This window comes from Lineus longissimus, chromosome 5 (assembly GCF_910592395.1).
Source record: "Lineus longissimus chromosome 5, tnLinLong1.2, whole genome shotgun sequence".
NCBI lineage: Eukaryota > Metazoa > Nemertea > Pilidiophora > Heteronemertea > Lineidae > Lineus > Lineus longissimus.
Genome location: NC_088312.1, coordinates 12,138,908 through 12,160,560, shown reverse-complemented (window position 1 = coordinate 12,160,560; position 21,653 = coordinate 12,138,908). Strand labels below are relative to the sequence as shown.

General features: G+C 42.1%; 2 protein-coding genes across 2 annotated transcripts in view; one reads left to right on the top strand and one right to left on the bottom strand.

The window, feature by feature from the left end:
* The window catches only part of LOC135487838 (uncharacterized), a 179,142-nt gene that overhangs the window by 154,684 nt on the left and 2,805 nt on the right, over positions 1-21,653 (bottom strand). The window lies entirely within an intron of this gene.
* Positions 5,661-20,114, top strand: LOC135487837 (uncharacterized). The gene is made up of 5 exons (XM_064771939.1): positions 5,661-6,191; positions 6,507-6,648; positions 7,955-8,264; positions 14,652-19,314; positions 19,485-20,114. Exons 1-5 carry the CDS (start codon positions 5,661-5,663, stop codon positions 20,112-20,114), a joined length of 6,276 nt encoding a protein of 2,091 aa, XP_064628009.1.

The window sequence follows — 21,653 nt, the reverse complement described above, 5'->3', positions numbered from 1 at the left end:
ATTCATAAGTAAATGTCACTGCCCTTTTGGGCCGATGCGCAAAAACTACTGGGCTGATTTCTTCAGTTTGGTTTTTCTTGAATCTAATTTCGGGACCCAAGAGGATTTTCATATTTCAGTAACCATGGTTACGAAATAATTTTTTTTGTATGTATTGGTGTACATTGACGTAGTGTATTGATTTTGACATTTTCTCCTCTGTACTGCTTATTTCTGGATGCATTTTGCTGAAATGTTCAGGTTAATTTTTTTTTTCGTGTGTATCTTTAAAGCTGCCAAGTTTCATTTAGAACTATCCATCAAAAAAAATTGGGGCCTCCAGATTCCCCCAAAATGGCCAACCCGCCCAAAGGGCTCCAAAGTTGACAATTTTTTTCTTTATAATTTGCAAATCTCTAACCTGGAAATTGTGTTGGGTCCCGAAATTAGATTCAAGAAAAACCAAACTTTGAAGAAATCCGCCCAATAGTTTTTGCACAGCGACCCAAAAGGGCAGTCAGTGACATTTACTTATGAATCCATAGCCTAGGCCTAACTATAAAAGCACTGATGACAGCTGCGCTACACTTTCATCATTATCATCATCTACTTTAGTCAACCAGCTCAGATGACCTTTCTTGGGGCAGTGATCGTTAACGGTGAACTCCTTCCGACCCAACAGGCAAATGTTTACATTCGTGTCTCCGTGTATCATGGATTCATGTGTATACTAACACCGTTGTTGTGTTGACACACTGACTGACTCTGACTGTGTACATTTCTACAGCAACGAAAAATGATCACAAAAATGGTTCTTTTTAAGCACTCGTGACATGTTTACAAAAATTAAAGCAAGTGTTTTTAGTAGAGGTTTTCCTAATGAGTAGCGTCTGGGTGATTATAAACCATTAACTTGTGTTTAAAAGCCCACATTGTAACGAAAGGTTCCGGCTTGACGCTAATCTCCAATGACGCCAGCCGCCATTTTGCCATACTCTCGAAACTTTGGGATCGTCAAATGCAATGGAAATCACATACTTTCTGACACACACTGCTACAATTCATCATTTTATTGTTCTTTCACAGTATTTTTACGCCACCCCGATTCGCAAGGCAGCTTGTACCAACTGGCTCTGCATTGACTATCCCCATTCCAAGCCGAAGAACAGTGTGACAAGTTTCTCATTTTACCTTCCAATCACAGTCAAAATTTTCTAAAACAACCGGCAATGAGGACAAACTAATAATCTCAAACCAATCACAAGAATGTAATCAACACATACGACCTCATCCGAAGAGCGGATGATTAAGTTTTAGCATTGATTCAAGGTGATTTAATTCCTTCTTCGTCTCGCTTCAAATTCATAAAATGGCTGTCTTCCATACTTGTAGTATGCAGATCTAGTGGCGCAGTACAACACTGCGCATCTGGGAAACCCCGACGGATTGCCTCGAACCGCGAAATTCAAAACTGCTGGCAATGTGCCAACTAACATAACATAACATAACATAACATAACATAATTTATTTCTCTCCAAAAAACCCTTTCGGGTATAAGAGGTTACATGATTTAACATTTACATATGGTGGACCAAGCTGATGAATTCTTTACAAAAACTATGAATATTGTCTAAGTTTACCCGGGAACATTTAGTCATAATGCGATGGAAAAATTCATGATAAAAAACCTGAGGTAATTCTTTTAAGTTTGGAAACAACCTTACTCGCATGTGACGGAAATACGGACACGTAATAAAATAATGAAGTTCGTCTCTTACACAAACCTGGTCACAAAGACCACAAATATTTTCTGCAGTTTCATTTCTATACATTCTGGTTACTGTTTCTGGGAATTTTATAGATCCAGTACGAAATTTACAAATACTGACCGTTTGATATAATGGTAATTTTTTAACATAGGGCTCCATATTCAGGTTTTGTTTAAACATTCTATAAATTATACATCTGAAATCGTTATTTACCTCGTTTCTCCATAGTTGTTCACACTGGTCTCTCATTATCTGTTCAACTACAATTTTCAGTTCTCGTAGGGACAAAACCTCGGGAGTATACCAAATTTGAGTGAGGCCACAGCCGTCTAGAACAGTTTTCACACTTTTACACCAGCCTTGGTTTAAATAACCCTTGTCTAAATGCTCCCTAGTTATGTTATAAAAGATATAAGCCCATCTGTTTTTCCAATTCTGAGTCTGTTCCAAAAAGATAACATTCGCACGGCTATGTGAATCTTCAAAGAGTGTCGCCCAAGTTCTCCCATTACCATTACTGTAGGAGTTCTTAACGGTAATCGTAGCAAATATTTGCAAAATTTAACTTGTACACGGTCCAGCAACTCGGTGTTTTGGTTACCCCACACCTCACTACCGTATAGCAAAACTGGTGTGACTACTTTGTCAAATATGTCTAGACTCAATTCGACCGTAAGAGAAAGTCTTCTACACGCTCTCAGTACACCAAACATGGCTTTCATACCTTTATTATATCTATCTTTTATTGCCCTCGCAAAATTTCCATTATATGAGAATGTTACGCCTAAGTATGTGAAATGGTCTACCAACTCGACCCTACCCCCATTATATCTAAATTCCGGTATATTTACTCTAAGCTTTCCCCGAGAAAAAATCATTGCCTTGGTTTTCTTAATATTTACGATCAGATGCCACTCCTCACAGTAATCGTGCAATAAGTTCAGGGCGTTTTGTAACTCGTTAGGATCATCTGCCATAAGAATCATATCGTCCGCATACAATAATATTGCCAGCTTCAAAAAAATCTCCAAGTTGTCTAAAAACTCACATCGGCTATTGATATGTAAATCAGAAGGACCATTAAAACCATGGTCGTTCAAAAAAATTTCAAAATCGTTTAGATATAACGCAAATAAGAGTGGCGACATATTTTCGCCCTGCCTAACCCCTATGGAACACGGAAAATAATCTGATCTATTATTGTTAATCTGAACACACGATTTCGCTTTATCATACATATTTACCATGACATTCAATATTTTACCGTTTATACCATTTCCAATAAGTTTACGCCAAAGTCCTAACCTCCATATTTTATCGAAAGCTTGTTTGAAATCAATAAATACCACATATAAGCGTTTGCCCTTACTCAAATACAAATCAATCAAACACTTCAGAACAAAAACATTGTCCATGGTAGAGTAACCTGATCTGAAACCTGTTTGTTCTTCACCTAATACCTCGTGTAAATTCACATACTCGTCTAACCTGCTATTTAAAATAGCTGTGAACAATTTACCTAAACAGCTTAATAAAGTAATACCTCTGTAATTCTCACCCTTTGTTCTATCACCCTTTTTCTTATAGATTGGTTTTATAATGCCATTAATCCAATTTGTCGGTATGCATCCACTGTCCAAAATTCTGTTAAACAAATTATAATAAAAATCTATTAAATACTCCCCGGTGTTAATGATAAGTTCGTTTGTAATACCGTCAACTCCACTGGCCTTTCTCCGCTTCAATTTTCTTATTTGGGTCAAAATTTCCCCCCTCTCTATCTGCCTATTCAACACTTCATCTCCCCTGTTTATCTGCTCAGTAGTCATCTCGAAACTTTCGTCGGCCACATTCCCAGCATTTAATTCTTTAAAATGATTTTGTAAAGTGTCGAGCATATTATCAGGTATTCTATCTTGTTCATTTCCCCTAACATTCAACATCTTCCAAAATTTGTGAGACTCGTGGTCTTTCAACTGTTTCAGATCCTCTATTCTACTCAGATTATACCTATGTAAACTGGTCTTTAGTAACTTCTTGTACTGTTTTCTCTCGTTTTTCATTTGGGTCCTATTTGCATGCGACTTAACATTTCTAAAACGCTTCCGGGCACGATTAAAAGCACTTTTCTGTAATCTGCACTCTTCATTATACCAAGGTTTCCTTTTTAAAATGTCAGGTCTATGTCTCCTATTATTCCCTTTTACACCGAATGTTTCAACAGCACTACCAATCAGTACTGACTGATATTTTTCTAGCACATTGTCAATCTGATCAACAGTTAAATCACCAGTACCAACATCCTGGGTCCATTTGGTTATTTCGTCTATCACCCTCCTGTCTAAATGTTGCATAAAGACATCCTTTTTTTCATCACACCATGGTTTTGGAACGACTTCATCACTTTCTATAGCTAAATTTTGCTCATTCCTATAATCGCCAACTGACATTTTTGCACAATACTGCCACCTAGTGATATGAAACGAAATTAATCTATTTAATATCGAAACCTCTATATCAGGCCAACCTCTAAAACTTCATTTCAAACTTCAATCTGCTGGAATAAAGAAAATGGGCTTTTTTAACCTTGACCTACTTATACCTGAATAGTAGGTCACACTGACCTAAATCTGTGTCAACATGTAGAGATGCCCAATAGGTGTCTACATATCAAATTTAGAGAGTCTATGACCAATAGCAAAAAAACCTGCCATGATCAAAGAAATTTTAGAGTTCGACCTCTGTGACCTTGAAATGAAGGTCAAATCAAAAACCCGTGTGATATGTGATGTACCTTTATTAGATACACCCACCATAAAATTTTCATCACTCTAGCTTTAACCATAAGCTTCAAAATGACAAAAATAGGTTTTCAAAGAGCACCCCCTATATGGCAGACGAGCAGTCAAATTGCACTGATTTTCATTCTGAAGGAAGGTCTTGCCTAGGGGTAACCACACACCAAGTATGAACTTTCTGGGTCAAGCGGTTAAGAAACGTGCCATGATTTTGTCAAAAGTTAACGACGGACGACGACGATGACGACGACGGCGGACGCCAGACGCCGCGGTATCGTATTAGCTCACCTGACAGGTGAGCTAAAAATCAAGGATTTAGTAGAGAGTACATAGATATACATCCAGATCAAATTTGGTTGCAATCCGATCATTAGTTTCGGAGTAATAGTACTGTGTTTATTTTTCAAGATGGCTGCCTGGCGGCCATATTTGATGTCCGAACGGCCGAAATTTTAGGGGTGGAATAGAGAATCCCCAGATACATGTCCACATTGGTTTAAAACCTTCTAGCTAAAATAGATAGGAAACATGCTACTGTTCAGTGAATCAGCAAACTTTGACCTCTGTGACCTTGAAAAGGAGGTCAAATCAAAAACCCGGAGGATATATGATGCACCTTTGCTAGAAGTACCTACCATATTTTTTTCAAAATTTCCCAACTACTTTTAAGGGAGATATTGCATATTTTCACTTTTAACGTTTGGCCCCCTGGTGGCCAAACCATGAAACGAATCGGACCGAAACTTGGTCTCCCAGGTGTCATTACATAAGGGTACAGGTGTACCAAGTTTCAACTCAATAGCTCTAACAGTTACGAAACGTGCCCTGCTAACGTACGACGGACGACGACGACGGACCACGGACGCCACGGTATGGGATAAGCTCACCTCTGCTAAGAGGTGAGCTTAACATGTAGTTAATGTGGTATTCAAAATCATTTTGCTAAAGTGTGTCGATCAGCCAAGTCTGGGAAAAGAAAAAGACTCCGTCAGTAAATAACATTGAGGATAATGCCGAAGGTTACTCCACATCAGAGGAGTACTTGTTCAGCATCAAAAGTAATTCGAAGAGGTTACCTGTAGTTCACATTTCGGTTTCTGGCATAGACTGTGAAATGATTCTGGATACTGGTGCATCGGTGAATATGGTCTCTCCAGAAATGTTCAAGAAGCTAGAAAATTGTGTCAACTTGCGTCATACTGACACTCAGGTATTTTCGTTCAACACAGAAAACCCACTGGAGCTCAAGGTATCGTTTCATGCGGAAGTCCCGTCTGAATCAACTAATCTAAAGACGAACGCCACATTTTTTGTTGCAAACTGCAACAAAAATGCATCACATTGCAAATCACTGTTGAGCTACCATACCGCGGAAGAATTGGGACTAGTGCAAATTGCTAATGCTCTTTCTCATGTGTCAGAGGATCCAGAAGTTAATCGTATCGTGAGTGAATATGCTGACCGATTCATAGGCATTGGTAAACTTAATGATCGCAAAGTCGAGCTACACATTTACAAGAGAGTGACACCAGTAGCACAGCAGCACCAACGAATTCCATTCCATATTAGGAAACCACTGAAAAAGGAGATTGAGGAGCTTGATGAGCTGGACATCTTTGAAGATGTAGAGGGTCCAACTCCATGGGTATCCCCAGTAGTGGTCGTACCTAAAAAGGACGGTATAAGACTTTGTGTTGATATGCGATGCCCAAACGAGGCTATTCAGCACGAGAGACACATTTCTCCGACAACAGACGATGTCATGCATGACTTGAATGGTTCCAAGTATTTCACAAAGCTAGACTTGAACCAGGGATACCACCAAATTCCCTTAGCACGTTCGCCACAATATATCACAACATTCTCCACTCACGTTGGTCTCAAACCATATAAAAGGCTAAATTTTGGTGTTACGTCTGCCGCAGAGATTTTTCAGATCTTTATTCATGAAATCATTCAGGACATTGAAGGCGTGATCAACATCAGTGATGACTTACTCATCCATGCTAAAACGAAGGAAGCACATGATCGAGCACTCTGCTTAGTGCTGCAACGCCTACGCGAAAAAGGCCTGACTCTCAATCTCAAGAAATGCCTCTTTTGCAAGTCGAAACTTGAGTATTTTGGACGGGTCCACCTAATGTGCGTCCGGAACTCTGTTTGCGCGTCCGGAGCGCGTCCGGAAGAGAAAGTGCGCGTCCGGAACAATTTCCTATGTAAATATGAACCTATTGTTGCATTAGATGGCTTAAATAGCATTTTAATTCCATGTAGAGAAAATAAAATTGAAAAAAATCTTTTTGGTGACTTTGTATTTTACAATTTTCAGCGAGGTGGTTAATTACTAATGCCATAATCATATCCCAACTTCCTTACGCGCCTTCTCCTGTTGTGGTCGTCTAAGTCGGTATGAGTTTGTCTTTGCGTGCCGTGGGATAAGGGGCAATAGCAATTATTGTGAAGCCAATTTGCGCTTTTAGGGGGGAGGGGAGGGGATCGAGGGGGAAGGGGGAAGGGGGTCAACAAAATTCAGTGCGGTTTTAAGAGCTTCAACTAAAGATGAGCTTAATGATTATTTTCCTGGGTATATATCTTATTCATTAAAATAAAAATGCCAGTTTTTCTACCATTCGACAGAGTGGGCCCGGGAGGGGGGGACTTATTTTTTAGATTAATTTCTAATTGGCTACACTTAAATTTAAGTATGGCTTATTATCAAAGGATCTAGTGATGACAGTGGATTTAAGGATGCACTCAAAGAAGTAGTACAATTTTCACTTATTTTTCTCACAAAATATATTTTTGGGGGTTTGGGGGACTCATCCCCCAATGTACTGGCTAAATATGTCAGAAGGACGGGGTTTGGGGGGCTCCCCGGGTCCCCCATGTCAAACAGTTGTGTGAGTTCACTAGAGATTGCTCTTTACATATTAATGTGAACACATCTCACTAATTGACACTTTGACTGTATAGCGATTTTCAATAACATATTTGATTCTGATTTTTTGTGAAATTAACAATGATAAGACACTCTGATGGCATTCCATGTGCTGAGACACCAGATACCAGTCTAATCCATTACAACACGGCTACTATCGAAATTCTGCAACTGCAACAACAATTGGTTGAGGAGAAACGTCAGTAAACTGGGATTTGATGCCTGTGTAACACCCAAATCACCCCGCTGAAAATTGTAAAATACAAAGTCACCAAGGAGATTTTTTCCAATTTTATTTTCTCTACATGGAATTAAAATGCTATTTAAGCCATCTAATGCAACATTAAGTTCATATTTACATAGGAAATTGTTCCGGACGCGCACTTTCTCTTCCGGACGCGCTCCGGACGCACAAATTGTTCCGGACGCGCATTAGGTAGACCGTTTTGGACTCATATTCTCCGATAAAGGTCTCTTGCCCGACCCAAAGAAGCTCTCAGCTCTAAAAAATGCCGCTGATCCAGCTACACCAGCTGAAGTGCGAAGCCTACTAGGTTTAGCCAACTACTGCTCTGGATTCATCCCAGACCTAGCCACCATTGTGGAGCCACTCCAGAAGCTGACTCACAAGAACACTGAATGGGAGTGGACAACGGAACAATCAGACGCAATCAAGAACCTGAAGCAACGCCTCACCAGTGATACTGTGATGGCATACTTTGATCCGAATAAGGACACCCATGTCGCAGTAGACGCCAGTCCTGTAGGACTTGGTGCAATGTTAGTCCAGAAATCCGGAACTGAACCTCAAACAAGAGGCCCAAGGGCCTGGCGCTCAGCTGGATGACCTAATAACATAGGACTCAGAGGGTATAAAGTAGTAAATATCGGCTTTATACTACTGTTTGAAGGTCAAGAGAACACGTTATACCACTAAAATTTCCAATGCAGAGCTGCCAGCTGGATGAAATATGATTGAACTAATCAGCCATGGTATGTAAATATTACAGGAGGCAACGGAAGATATCCCTAGTTCAGTATGTTGTATCAGTAGCTTTACAGAAAAAAAGTGTCAGAGAGGATGAGACTTCTCCATGGACAACTGTGGTATGTCCAGGCTGGGTTGTACAGCACAAGGATACAAAATGCTGTCTGTAATTGAGAGGTATCCTGATTTAACAGAGGTCAAAATAAATAGAAATTACCAGTTTGGGACTAGCACCACTTTTTTTTTTTTAATAAGGTAGAGATTACAGGAGTCAACAAAATTAATTTTATTGAGAGAAATTGACCTGTCCTGCAGGTGATTGGAATTTACAATACAAAGGGTCGTTTTTCATGACATTGTGCTCTACTGCGTATTCCTAGTCATAGTGAGTCGATCTGGAACCAATCTATCCTTGGCGCAGACAGGTTCAAATTGGCTATATCTTGAATAGATCGAATTGCGATGAAAATCTAATGCAATAAAGGAGCAATTTCGAAGAGACAAATTAATCAAACCAATTGTCCACTGACTCTGACCCTGAAATGGCACGATGTATGCGTGCATATAAAAGTATATCAATTGGTCCCATAGAGATGATGAGGCAATGTCAATATGCCTTGTTCCTTAGTCGACAATATGCCCCTTTTCATACGGAGAAGAAGGAGAACCCAGATAGGCCTTCACATGTCGGCTTCCAAATGGCTCGAACCAACTGTACTATCACTACTATAACTTTAAAATGCGTGCTCCTCCTAGTCCTACATGTAGCAATGTCTCAGCCAAAAAGGCAAAGTGAGCAGCTCCTTGGTAAGGCCATGTCAGGTTCCGCGCGCCTCTTCAGATACATCAAGTATTGAAAGCTGTGGTGAGCGGTGCACATAAAAGACCATGGTCACCTTAATTTGAAAATCCCTTCATAATCAAGGGCTACCTCTGACTAAAACAGCACAATAGACCACCAATTTGATCCAGCTCCTAACTGCGGGAAAACCCAAGTCCAGCAACCAAAAGTACCAAAAATACATTTTTGTTTACATTTGAACTGCACACATGCGTTTGTTTACAATTTCATTTCCCGCGAAATCTCGAAAATCAGGTGACCTGCAATCGTGGATTGAAAATAACATTAACCTCGGTTCAGCAGGTCAGCAGGTATACCGGCTGTTCCAATCATCCCCCTACAGCCAGCCGTTCAAAAGGTAATGTTATTCACCCAACAGGGAGTGCAAGTAATTGATTAAGCCCCTGCATGACTTAACAGCAATGGCTTGGCTTCTGTGAGTGGTAAGGAGAATTGACAGTTTTTTTATGGGAGTAACATTATTGTGTTGCTTAAAACGTCTACTTTTTACTCATGTAAGAATCGTAGTACTAATAATAACTTCAACTTATTTTCCAGTTATGATAACACAACACGCATCTTCATGATCATGATCTTTCTCAAACTAACTGAATGACCTAATCGCCTTGGACGCACAACCTAACCACATATCAATCCGCCCCGACGATCGACACATCCATTCGATTCGATAACCATCGATAAAGTTTGATAAATAAACTAGAACTGAGATTTCACAGGAGCACCTGTGAATTCATGACTCCAGGGTTGTTTTGAGGGCGATATTGTAAGAGTTGGTCTTGAGTATGGGGACGTGAAGGTCCGTGTGAGGCACCTGGGGAGAGAAGACTAGTTGAACGATAGGATCATGGAGGTATAAATAATTATTTATACCTCCATGATGGGATCTGACACGGACACTACTATTGATCTCATTATATGAATACCATTTAATTACAAAAAAGTGAAAACAGATCATATCATATTCCTTGGCATAAATTAAAATAGGAGTGCGGGAACAAGGTTTTTTTAGCAGGAGGAAAGCGAGAACATTTTGCGACGTCGTATTCCGATTTGGCTGGTTAGTGGTGAAATCTGCTTTTAATTTTGCAAATTAACATATTCGTTTTTCTGGTTCTAACGTTGTCTGAATTAAAGATGCTTTCCCAATGCTTGACTGGTCTGGCAAGAGACATTGCCAGGAAAACGTGACGTCATTTTGGCCATTCTTCTTACCGCACGCCCTCTCTCTCCGTAAAAGTTCCTGACATGGTGTGAAGTGGGAGGGTGCACAATGGGAACCACACTGCCGTGATGTTAATAGTTTCTATTTATAGAATTCAGCGGCAGTGATTTTAGGCACGGAAAAAGTGGATTAACTCGGCTAATCTCAATGGATTTTACCCAGGAATGTTTTCAAGGCGAGAGAAACATCTGATTTAAGTACTGCGCTTATTAGATTTCATGTTCAGGCCGAAGATTGGCCTAAAACGTGGACGAAAAGAGTGCTTTATCGAGTGTTGGAGAGGTCACGTGATCGACACTAATCTATTTTATATCAAAACTTCTGTATCGTGAAGACCTTTTCAACTTTATTTCAAGCTTTTATCGCCTGGAATAGAGCGTCAAAAAATGTTTTTTTCATTTACGCATTTTGCCCCCTGGGGAGCTGAATTTGAGTCGAATCGCCCAAATTTTTTTCTGTAAGCAACATTTTCTGCGGTGTTTATAAGCAAGACTAGATTTGAAGTGCCTCGGTTGTATGATTACAAAATGCCCAACTTTGTCTACAGATGGCTAGATGGAAGGATGGCAGGATGGATGGAAGGACGGACACCAATCGAATAGCTATTTGACTAGCTCCGCTGACTTTGTCAGCTGAGCTAAAAATAGTCAGTTATGCCAGCCGTGCTCTATCTGATGTGGAATGCCGATACTCGCAAACTGAACATGAAGCACTAGCCATAGTCTGGGCTTGTGAAAAGTATCATTTGTACATTTTTGGTAAGGCTGTGACAGTCGTCACTGACCACAGGCCGTTAGTGTACATGTTTGGTAGACGCAGGATTAAACTCTCTGCAATATTGGAACGATGGCTACTTTGGATGCAGCCATATGATTACACGGTTGTCTATAGAGTCGAGGTATTAACAATCCAGCTGACTACATGTCTCGTCACCCCGACAAAGATGCGAAAATTACTAGTCGACAGCAGAAAGTTGCTGAGGAATACGTGTATTTTATTTTTCGTCATGCAGTCCTAAAAGCTGTAACCATACAGGAAATTCAGTCCGAGACGGAAAAGGATCCGACTCTACAGGCAGCAATTCATGCGGTGAAAACAGTACAATGGCACAAAATACCAGAAACTGTAGACAAATCAGACTTTCGAGCAATGGCAAGGTTACATGATGACTTTGCTATGAGTCACAATCATGGTATACTTCTAAGATTCAACAGAATTGTTGTGCCTAGGTGTCTCCAGAATCACATAGTAGACATTGCACATGAAGGACACCAAGGGGTTGTTAAGACAAAAGCCCTGTCGCGTGAAAAAGTATATTTTTCAGGAATAGACAAAATGTTTGAAGGCAAAGTCAAATCGTGCATCCCATGTCGGGTGACAACTTCGATGAAAACGCGTGATCCGCTTCAAATGAGCAAATTGCCAGATGGACCGTGGGAAAACGTCAGTATTGACTTCTGTGGACCGTTTCCTTCAGGCGATTTACTATTTGTTGCATATGACAATTTTTTTGCGTTATCCAGAAGTGGAAATCATCAAATCAACTTCAGCACTAACTGTCATTCCGAGACTTGATAAAATGTTTTTTGTATACGGTATTCCCGAGGAGGTCAAATCTGATAACGGCCCGCCGTATAATTCCGCTGAATTTGCGAACTTTGCCGCTAAGATAGGATTCAAACATCTTAGAATTACACCGTACTTGCCAGAAGCAAATGGTGAATGTGAGCGCTTTATGAGAACAATCGAAAAGGAAGTGCGAACCACTCATATTGAGTCGAAGCCATGGAAACAGGAACTATATACTTTTCTAAGGAACTATCGTGCAACGCCCCATAGTTCCAACAGGTAAACCACCTGCAACTGCAATGTTCAATCCCGAAGTCAGGATCAAGTTGCCATCAGTCAAAGGCAAGCCTGACCAAAGCAACATTCGTTTCCGTGATGAACAATCAAAGGAGAAAATTAAATTCTACGCTTCACTCCTATTTCAATGAAAGAGAGAGACACTGTCTTAGTCAAATCGCAGAACAAAGGAAAACTCATACCGCCGTTCAATCCAGAGCCGTATGAGATAGAAACTGCAAAAGGTCCAAAGGTTACTGCAAAGCATGGTAATCATAAAGTCACATGAAATGCAAGTCATTTCAAATCAGTCACTGTTCCAACTCCTAACCATCCAGAGATGGAACAGATCCAATGGGATCGACTCGAAATCGAAGAAGACGAGGAAATCGTGGAACAACGTCCAGGAAATCCAATTATACCGGTAGCGAGGAATGAGCCCCCACGACGCTCAAATCGAGACGGGAAGAAGCCGGCATGTCTCAACGATTTCGTGTAATAAACAATAGATTGACACTTGTTCAAACGGAGCTATCGACACTCGAATGTTAGATAAACGTTTACTTTAAAATTTGCGATATATAGTTACAAGCCAGTACTATAGATAGGGTCAGAATAATGCCCTGTACTGAGCTCAGAGTTCAGGTTGTCTATCCTGCCTCTGTTTTGGTTTGGTGTGTTCAGACAGTCTCGGTGTTTTGAGATTTGTTTGTGGTTAGTTGTGTTTAAGTAACCTCCATATTTTGAGGTCTGTGTTTGAGGACAATTACAACCCGTTCTTTATTCCAGGGCATACTCTGGACACTTATAATTTGTTGTGTTGTGAATCATCAGTAGTTTTGCATAGTGGTAGCTTTAAATTTAAAAGTATGTTTCCTAAGACTGTTGCGTATGCTTGAGGACTTGGAAGTATTTTAAACTTAAGGAGGGATGTAATGTCCATACTCTTATATTCAAATCTCCCACTGTTTGACGTGACGCGGTATGTGAGGTTACGGAACATGGGGGGCTACTATGTAATCGAAGCAGTCTTTCGTCTACTAAATAAATCCGTTGTTATACATTTAACAAAAGTCTTTCAGTGATATCGACAATCTCACAAATCCAGCACTGGCTTCAAAAATTTTCTGAAACTATAGACCTATATAGTTCTTTCAGAAAATCATAGTGGTCTTTACTCCCCCCAGGTGGTACCAATATTTGGTCCAACTCATGGACTATACCCTAAGCCGAGCCAACCTAGAAGTCAACTAGATATAATGTGATCGAGGCAAATCGCAATGTATGCCCCCGCTCCGTAGGCACCAGTGTCCACAGGCCTGTCACTAAACTGGTTTTGAAGTTATGGGGTGTAAAGGAAAAATGGCCTCTTGCTGGCAATATTGAATTTCTCAGCACGACCAAAATCGTCCATCCTATTAAACCATAGAATTTAGAGATCAATCCGGATACCTGTTCTTGAGTAATAATCCGGAATGGGAAATCTAAGATGGCCTATTGGTGGCCATAATGAATTTCGAAGGGCGTCCAAAATCGATAGGGACCCTTGCCCCATCTACCCCAATTCACTATAGAAATTACAGATCAATCTGACCACCGGTTCTTGAGTTATAGTCTGGATTAGGTTGCGGCTGACACGGAAACCAGCTGAAAACATAATGCCCCACCTCAACTTCGCTGAGCTGGGGCATAATGATGATGATGATGATGATGATGAAATGCCTTTTGACGATACGCGGCATGAAATCCAAATGTGGAGAAAGGTCTTTGGTCTTCAACCAACAGCTGCTGGCAAGCCCATTTTTGATTAATTCATGATTAATACATAACAAGATGGCAGGGGGCCATATTAGATATCAGGTGGGGGCAGAAAATTATACAGCACCTCCTGTCAGATATTGCATATGGTACCACCCAGAGCTTCGTTGCCAGAATCTACATCTGTTTTAGATTAACCCGGGGCCATGGGTAGCGCTAGATTAGGACTTTCTCACGTTCGCAGTTTGCTTTGATGTCTGTAATATGCCACATTTGTGGGAAAATAAAGATATGATGATTCAGTTGTTAGTATGAAACCATCGTGTTTAGTTCGCCATCAGATCTGCGATCGCTGCAACTCCCATTTAGTAAATGTGTAGGAATCATCTTGCCATTTATGACATGGTGCCGTGACCAGGATTACACGCAACGACTACAACACAACGCAACGAGTACAACACAACGCAACGAGTAACCACGATGTCCAAAAAGCAAGCTAAAGACTTTAAAAAAAGGGGTTCTCGCCTTACAACAAAAAAGGGATGTCCGGCTCAGAACCTTAGACACGGAATTCGGGACTGCAACGGCAGTTCTCGAAAACGCAGATATCAGCGAAGATGATATTGCCGAAGTGGAGGGACATCTCGAGGAGATGAACGATCTGTACCAGACGATACTTGAAATGAACGAACAAATTGAGAAGCAACTAACCGACCTGAAAGATAGTGACGCCATCGACAAGGAAATTACCGACAGCAGCGCAATTCGCAGTCAAAGTAGAATAAAACTGCTGAAGGTCAAGAATTCGTTAGCTCGACAAACAAAACGGAATACGACTTCGAGCCCAGATGTCACAACCGAAAGAAGGAAGAATAAGACCGCCCAGTTGCCGAAGCTAAAATTACCGATATTTGACGGTAAATTCACGGCGTGGACAGCATTCTGGGACGCCATCGAGGCTGACGTCATCAAAGGAGACTACGCGGACATTACAAAATTCAATTACATAATAGGACAACTCACAGGGAATGCCAAGGATGCTATCACCGGACTACACCCGTCCGGAGAAAATCTACCAGCTCTCATCCAACTATTGAAAGACAGATTCGGTCAACCAAGGAAAATAACGAGAGCTCACGTCTACAACCTCCTTGATATAACTCCGCCAGGGGGTCACTACGCCAGCCTCCGGGAATTTCACAACAAGATTCTTGGTGACATACGGTCACTTGAAAATATGGATGTATCAATAGAACAATGTGCAACCTTTATAGTTCCTGTCATTGAAAGAAAATTACCAAAATTTCTGCGCGAGAAAATCGGTACCGCCGGTCAAGGAGACCGTTTCCAGGTTAAAAAATTCATGGATCGATTCACTGAGGAATTAGAGAATATAAGCGAAAGAATGGATACACCAACGACAGCAACGCAGCAGAGGAATAATTCTCACGCAGGAAATAACAGGATCTCCGTGGAATCGTTCGTGAGTGTGCCGAATACTACTTATACTAAACCACCGCCGCAAAACTACAACCGACCAAAAGTGTGCCCTTTCTGTGCAGGACCGCATAACCCTTTCGAGTGCAAACTACCAGCGCATGAAAAGTTCATTGCCGTGCGTCAACATAAACTTTGCTCCAACTGCCTCGGACCGCATTTCTACCGGGAATGTCAAAATCAAAAAAGATGCCGCACATGCGACCGGTTTCATCACACCAGTCTGCATGATTATTTCGCCAATTCATCCAGAATAAACCCGCCTCGAAATAATTCTCAACAACACGCAACTAGTGGCTGTGCCATTGCGCCACAAAGTCATTGTACCGTTACCGTTAGAAAGGAACAACCGCCAATCGCAAACCCACTGGATACCGAAAATACACATGCCATCCCAAGTGAGACTCAAAACCAGGAAAAGTCCAAACCCAAAGAACAGGAAATGGATATCATCCTACTCGAAACCGGGAAAGTCAAACTCCTAAATGACGACAAAGAAACCATCGCCGGTGTCCTCATCGATAGAGGAAGTATGGTAACTTACATCAGCAAGGAAGCCGCTACAAGGTTAGGATTGAAACCCCACCGTAAAAGACCGCTAAATGTGAATGGATTCGCCGGACACGTCACCAAACGCATCTATGACGCAGCCTACGTCAACGTTAAAACAAATGACGGAATTCAAACCATCGAGGCCCTCATATCAAACGATGAAATCGTGAAACCCATCACTCAGATAGGCTGGGACGCCTGCCAGGAGTATAATTATATTGCTGGGCTTGATTTAGCCAATGATTTCTCAGATAGGGCCCTGACTATCGATTTAATGTTAGGAGTTGATTTCGCATTCGAATTCCTCGAAAACCGCATGGTAAAAGGAGACGGGCCGACTGTCCAGTTTAGTAATATAGGATGCTTTGTCTCTGGACCGCTGAGGCCAAAAATGACACCCACCATTATCACCACTGCTTCAAGTGAAGCTACACCTCATAAGGTAGCGATCCAGGATAACGAACTTGCCTTTTTAGAATCATACCTACAAGCCAATGCCTTGCATACCAGTGACGTCACCGACACGGAATACGACCAAAAGTTCAAAGACGAATACCTGAGCAAAATACAATACAAGGATAGCCGATATTACGTGCCCCTGCCATGGAGGACAGACCATCCTGAGCTGCCCAACAATCTGGAAACCTGCAAATCGAGAATAAAACAAGTCATGGGAAGATTGCGTAAGTTAGATTTAATTGATGCCTACGTCAATGTCATGCGTGAAAACATAGAGAAAGACTTTGTGTCTGAAATCTCCCATGAGTCTACAGCTGACACCGAAGGTTACTACGTCCCTCACTTCCCAGTCCTACGAGACAGTGAGACCACACCCGTCAGGATTGTGTTTGATGCAAGCAGCGGATCTCCATCTCTGAACGACTGCCTGTACGAAGGACCAAACATGCTGCAGGATTTGAATGAATTGCTGATGCGCTTTCGTGTTGCCAAAATAGGACTCACCGCCGACATCGCCCGCGCATTTCTATCCGTACGACTGATGGAATGCGACCGAAAGTACGTGAAATTTCTTTGGTATAAGGATAATGACGTCACAAAGGAAATTGTACCATACGCCTGTAACACGATAATATTCGGCAATGTATCAAGCCCCTTTGCCCTTGCCATTACGCTACAAAAGCATCTCGCCGCCCATGCTGATTCTCCTGTGGCTAAAGATATGCAAAATAAACTGTATGTGGACAATCTCTTAACTGGAGTGGACACTGATGAAGAAGGATTAGCATACTATCATGAATCACGTGGATTGTTAAATGCCGCCGCCATGCATCTCCGTCAATGGGGCTCAAACTCAGAAAAGCTTACCAACCAGATTCAAGCAGACGGATTACAAACTAAGTCAAATGACGTCGGAGTCCTCGGTCTCAAATGGGCCACCAAATCGGATAAACTGTTCATTGCAAAAAAGGAGTTACCATTGCCACAGGCACTTACAAAGCGGATCGCAACTTCACTAACCGCTTCCGTTTTCGACCCACTGGGGTTAATAGCACCAATGACTGTTCCCGCCAAAGCATTTGTAAATAAACTCTGGAAGCAAAATAGCAATTGGGATGAAAACAAGTCATCACAGGACCAAGAACAATGGATAAAGATAGCCGAAAACCTCAGACAGGTGAATGATGTGAAACTACCACGTTGGCTAGGTGCCAACACCAAAAAACCACTTGAAATCATTATATTCTGTGACGCATGTCCAACCACCGCACTTGGATGCGTCGCCTACGCTAAACAGGATACCACTATCGCGCTGTTAGGATCCAAAAACAAAGTCATATCCAGCAAAAACGCACACCAAACAGTACCAAAACTTGAACTGATGGCCATGGTGATGGGAGTTGAATTCGGCGACACCCTGCGTAAAATCTACGCAAAGGACTACCCAGCGATTGAAATTACCTACACCACAGACTCTGAAATCGCCCTCTACTGGTTGAAGTCAGGAAAGAAACTCAAACCCTTCGTACAGAATCGTGTAAACATCATCCGGGAGAAATCCAACCCCAACTCATGGTATCACGTGGCAACAGATGAAAATTCCGCCGATATCCTGTCCCGAGGTGCTGCACATGAAGAATTACAGAGATCGTCATGGATCACAGGACCTAAATGGTTAACCCAGCCAAGGCATACATGGCCCCTCAAGAATATACAGGACAAACCTGAAATCGCGATAACCCTTGCCGCAGGAGTAGAAATGGCAAATGTTTTTCAACCAGCCAGTCAAAACATAAACATAAGCAATGTCATAGATATCAACAGGTTTAGCTCATTGCAGAAACTTCTCCGAGTCACCGCGCTTGTGACACGCGCCTTCAGGTCAGGACCAATCAACCGTAGCATGCTTACTGCAGAGGATGTAAACAAAGCCGAGAAATTATGGATATCACATATCCAAACCACAGCATATGCAGACGTACTGACCTACTTCCAATGCCTCCACTCCGGGAGGGCTACCAGGTTTCCTAAACGCCCAGCCATCATTAACCAGCTCGGACTATTCATAGATAAATCGAACATTATCCACTGCGGGGGGAGAATCTCCGCCGCTGATGTGGCACCGGACCGCAAATATCCGATTCTACTGCCCCACCGATCCTACCTGACAACATTGGTCATTCAAAACGCTCATCATACCATGGTTCACTATGGTGTTGGCTCAACCATGGCACACCTTCGTAACAAATACTGGATTACGTCCATGCGGGCGTCAGTGAAGAAAGTCATTGGACGCTGCGTCATCTGCAAGAAAGTAGCAGGCCGGCCATACCTCACACCCGTCGCACCACCACTACCAGAATTTCGAATAAACGATCTAACCGCCTTCAAATCTACAGCAGTGGACTTTACATCGCATCTCTACGTGCGAGTCAATAACACCACTCAGAAAGTGTATGTCTGCCTCTTCACTTGTTGCACAACACGCGGTGTACACTTAGAAATCACTCCGGATCTTACAGTGGAATCTTTCATCAGATCTTTCAGACGATTCACGTCAACACATTCCACACCAAGCCTCATATATTGCGACAATGCTAAAACTTTCACAGGAGCCGATGCAGAACTCAAACGCTTATACAACATTGTTAGCAGTGACCGCTTCAAAAATCACCTCACCGACAAAGAAATATATTTCAAATATGCGCCTGTACAAGCAAGTTGGTTCGCCGGTGTTCACGAGAGACTAATTGGTGTAACCAAATTAGCACTCATGAAATTCTAAACAAATCACTAGTCTCGATTGACGAATTCCAGACACTGATTAAGGAAATCCAGGCTACCATAAACAACAGACCACTTACATATCTATCAGCGGATCCGAAGGAACTGAAGGCCATCACGCCAAATAACCTCATCTACGGACATGATGTCACATTGTTGCCAAATGAAGACATGCAGAATGAATCATTTGATCCAACATACGCCGGTCGCGATAAGCTTGAAAAAATAGCACACAAACGCGCTCAACTCCTAGAAACGTTCCGAACACGCTTCTACGATGAATACCTCGCGAGATTGCGGCAACAGCATCAATATGAACTCAGAAAGCAAAACGCAAAAAGTGACGTCATAAAACTCGGCGACGTAGTGCTAGTACACGACAAGGACACGCCCAGAAGAAAATGGAAACTCGGAATAATCATGGAACTGCACCCAGGAATCGATGGATTGACTCGGTCAGCACTAGTGCGCACCGCAACTGGAAAATCAAACCGCCCGATTGGAAAATTGTACCCGCTAGAGCTAAATGTTGACGAATTAATCGAGCAGACCGCATCTGAAAAAACTGTTTTGAACAAAAATGAAACGAGTCGCCCTAAAAGGTCAACCGCGGACCTTACTAGGCTGAGGATCAGGGAGAATCTAGACTATTACGAACAGTAAACCTTAACCGAAACTCTCCAGCACACTATGGATTACCGAACGCCAGATAAATGGACAAATGGACTAATGGGGTAGCAAGTAGACCAGGTCTTGACCCGTCTACTAAGGAAATATAAGGTGTCTCCTTCCCCTAGCCAACCTACGGGCCACACTATGAGCAGGGGTGCAGTACCCGTTTTAGCTTCCCTCCGTCGGGGTTACGACGCCTGTCGTCCATGAGAAAAGACAAATAGACATTATTCAAAAGAATAGACATTGAACTTTTTATGATCAGCAACATCGACACGAAATGGATTATCAGTTCTGGCATCATCTTTTCATCATTTTGTATTTGAAGGTTCTTCACTTATTGTGTATTAGTCATAGAGTTATGTTTAGCAACATTGTACACGCGCAACTTTAATTGGAATGCAGGTGCATTGTTTGTTTAGATTACATTTAGTACCGTTAGGGTAAATTGAGGATTCATTGTTGACAACCTGTCACTCGGGACTGGCCCACTTTATGCACGCGTATTTCCGGAAACTTGAGGTCAAGTGACCCGCTCACTGGATGTAAACACAACTTAGATCTCGCTCGGCCGGGAGTGTCAGATATTGCATATGGTACCACCCAGAGCTTCGTTGCCAGAATCTACATCTGTTTTAGATTAACCCGGGGCCACGGGTAGCGCTAGATTAGGACTTTCTCACGTTCGCAGTTTGCTTTGATGTCTGTAATATGCCACATTTGTGGGAAAATAAAGATATGATGATTCAGTTGTTAGTATGAAACCATCGTGTTTAGTTCGCCATCAGATCTGCGATCGCTGCAACTCCCATTTAGTAAATGTGTAGGAATCATCTTGCCATTTATGACACCTCCCTTACCCTAGGCGATCATACCACAGAAATATCAGCTCCCTCACACAAGTGCTTCGGAGAGGTCGAAGTGTAAAAAAAATCCAAGATGCCAACTGACGGCCATCTTGGATTTCGGATTGCGCCCAAAATCAGTAGGGAAACTCCCATACTAAAGACCATTACACCACAAAGTTTGAAGTCTCTCCGACCTCTAGTTCTTCAGTTAACAATCGGAATACAAACATCTAAGTAGGCGGCTGGTGGCCATATTGGATTTTGAATCGCGCCCAAAATCCATAGGGAAACTCCTCTATCACAGGCCATTACACCACAAAAGTTTGAAGACTGTTAGACATCTGATTCTTTAATTAACGAGCGGAATGCAAAAATCTAGGATGGCGGCTGGCGGCCATATCGGAATTTGGAACGTGCCCAAAATCAATAGGGAGCCTCCCCTACCATAGACCATTACACCACAAAAGTTTGAAGTCTGTCGGACCTCTCGTTCTTCAGTTAACAAGCGGAATGCGAAAACCTAGGCTGGCGGCCATATTTGATTTTGGAACGTGCCCTAAATCAATAGGGACCCTTTGACGCACTAGGCCGCACCCCCTAAAAATTTCAAGTCAGCCGAACAAGGGGTTCTTGAGTTATAGTCCGGAATTCAGTGCGGCGGCCGGAAACCACCCAAGTACAT

What these genes read in the sequence shown, in the direction of transcription:
- LOC135487837 (XM_064771939.1), top strand. Translation starts at nt 5,661, where the DNA reads ATGATTCTGGATACTGGTGCATCGGTGAATATGGTCTCTCCAGAAATG. An exon ending in TAGAGGGTCCAACTCCATGG is followed by an intron (nt 6,192 to 6,506) that starts GTATCCCCAGTA and finishes GAAATCATTCAG; the next exon opens with GACATTGAAGGCGTGATCAA. An exon ending in CCTGTAGGACTTGGTGCAAT is followed by an intron (nt 8,265 to 14,651) that starts GTTAGTCCAGAA and finishes ATGTCCAAAAAG; the next exon opens with CAAGCTAAAGACTTTAAAAA.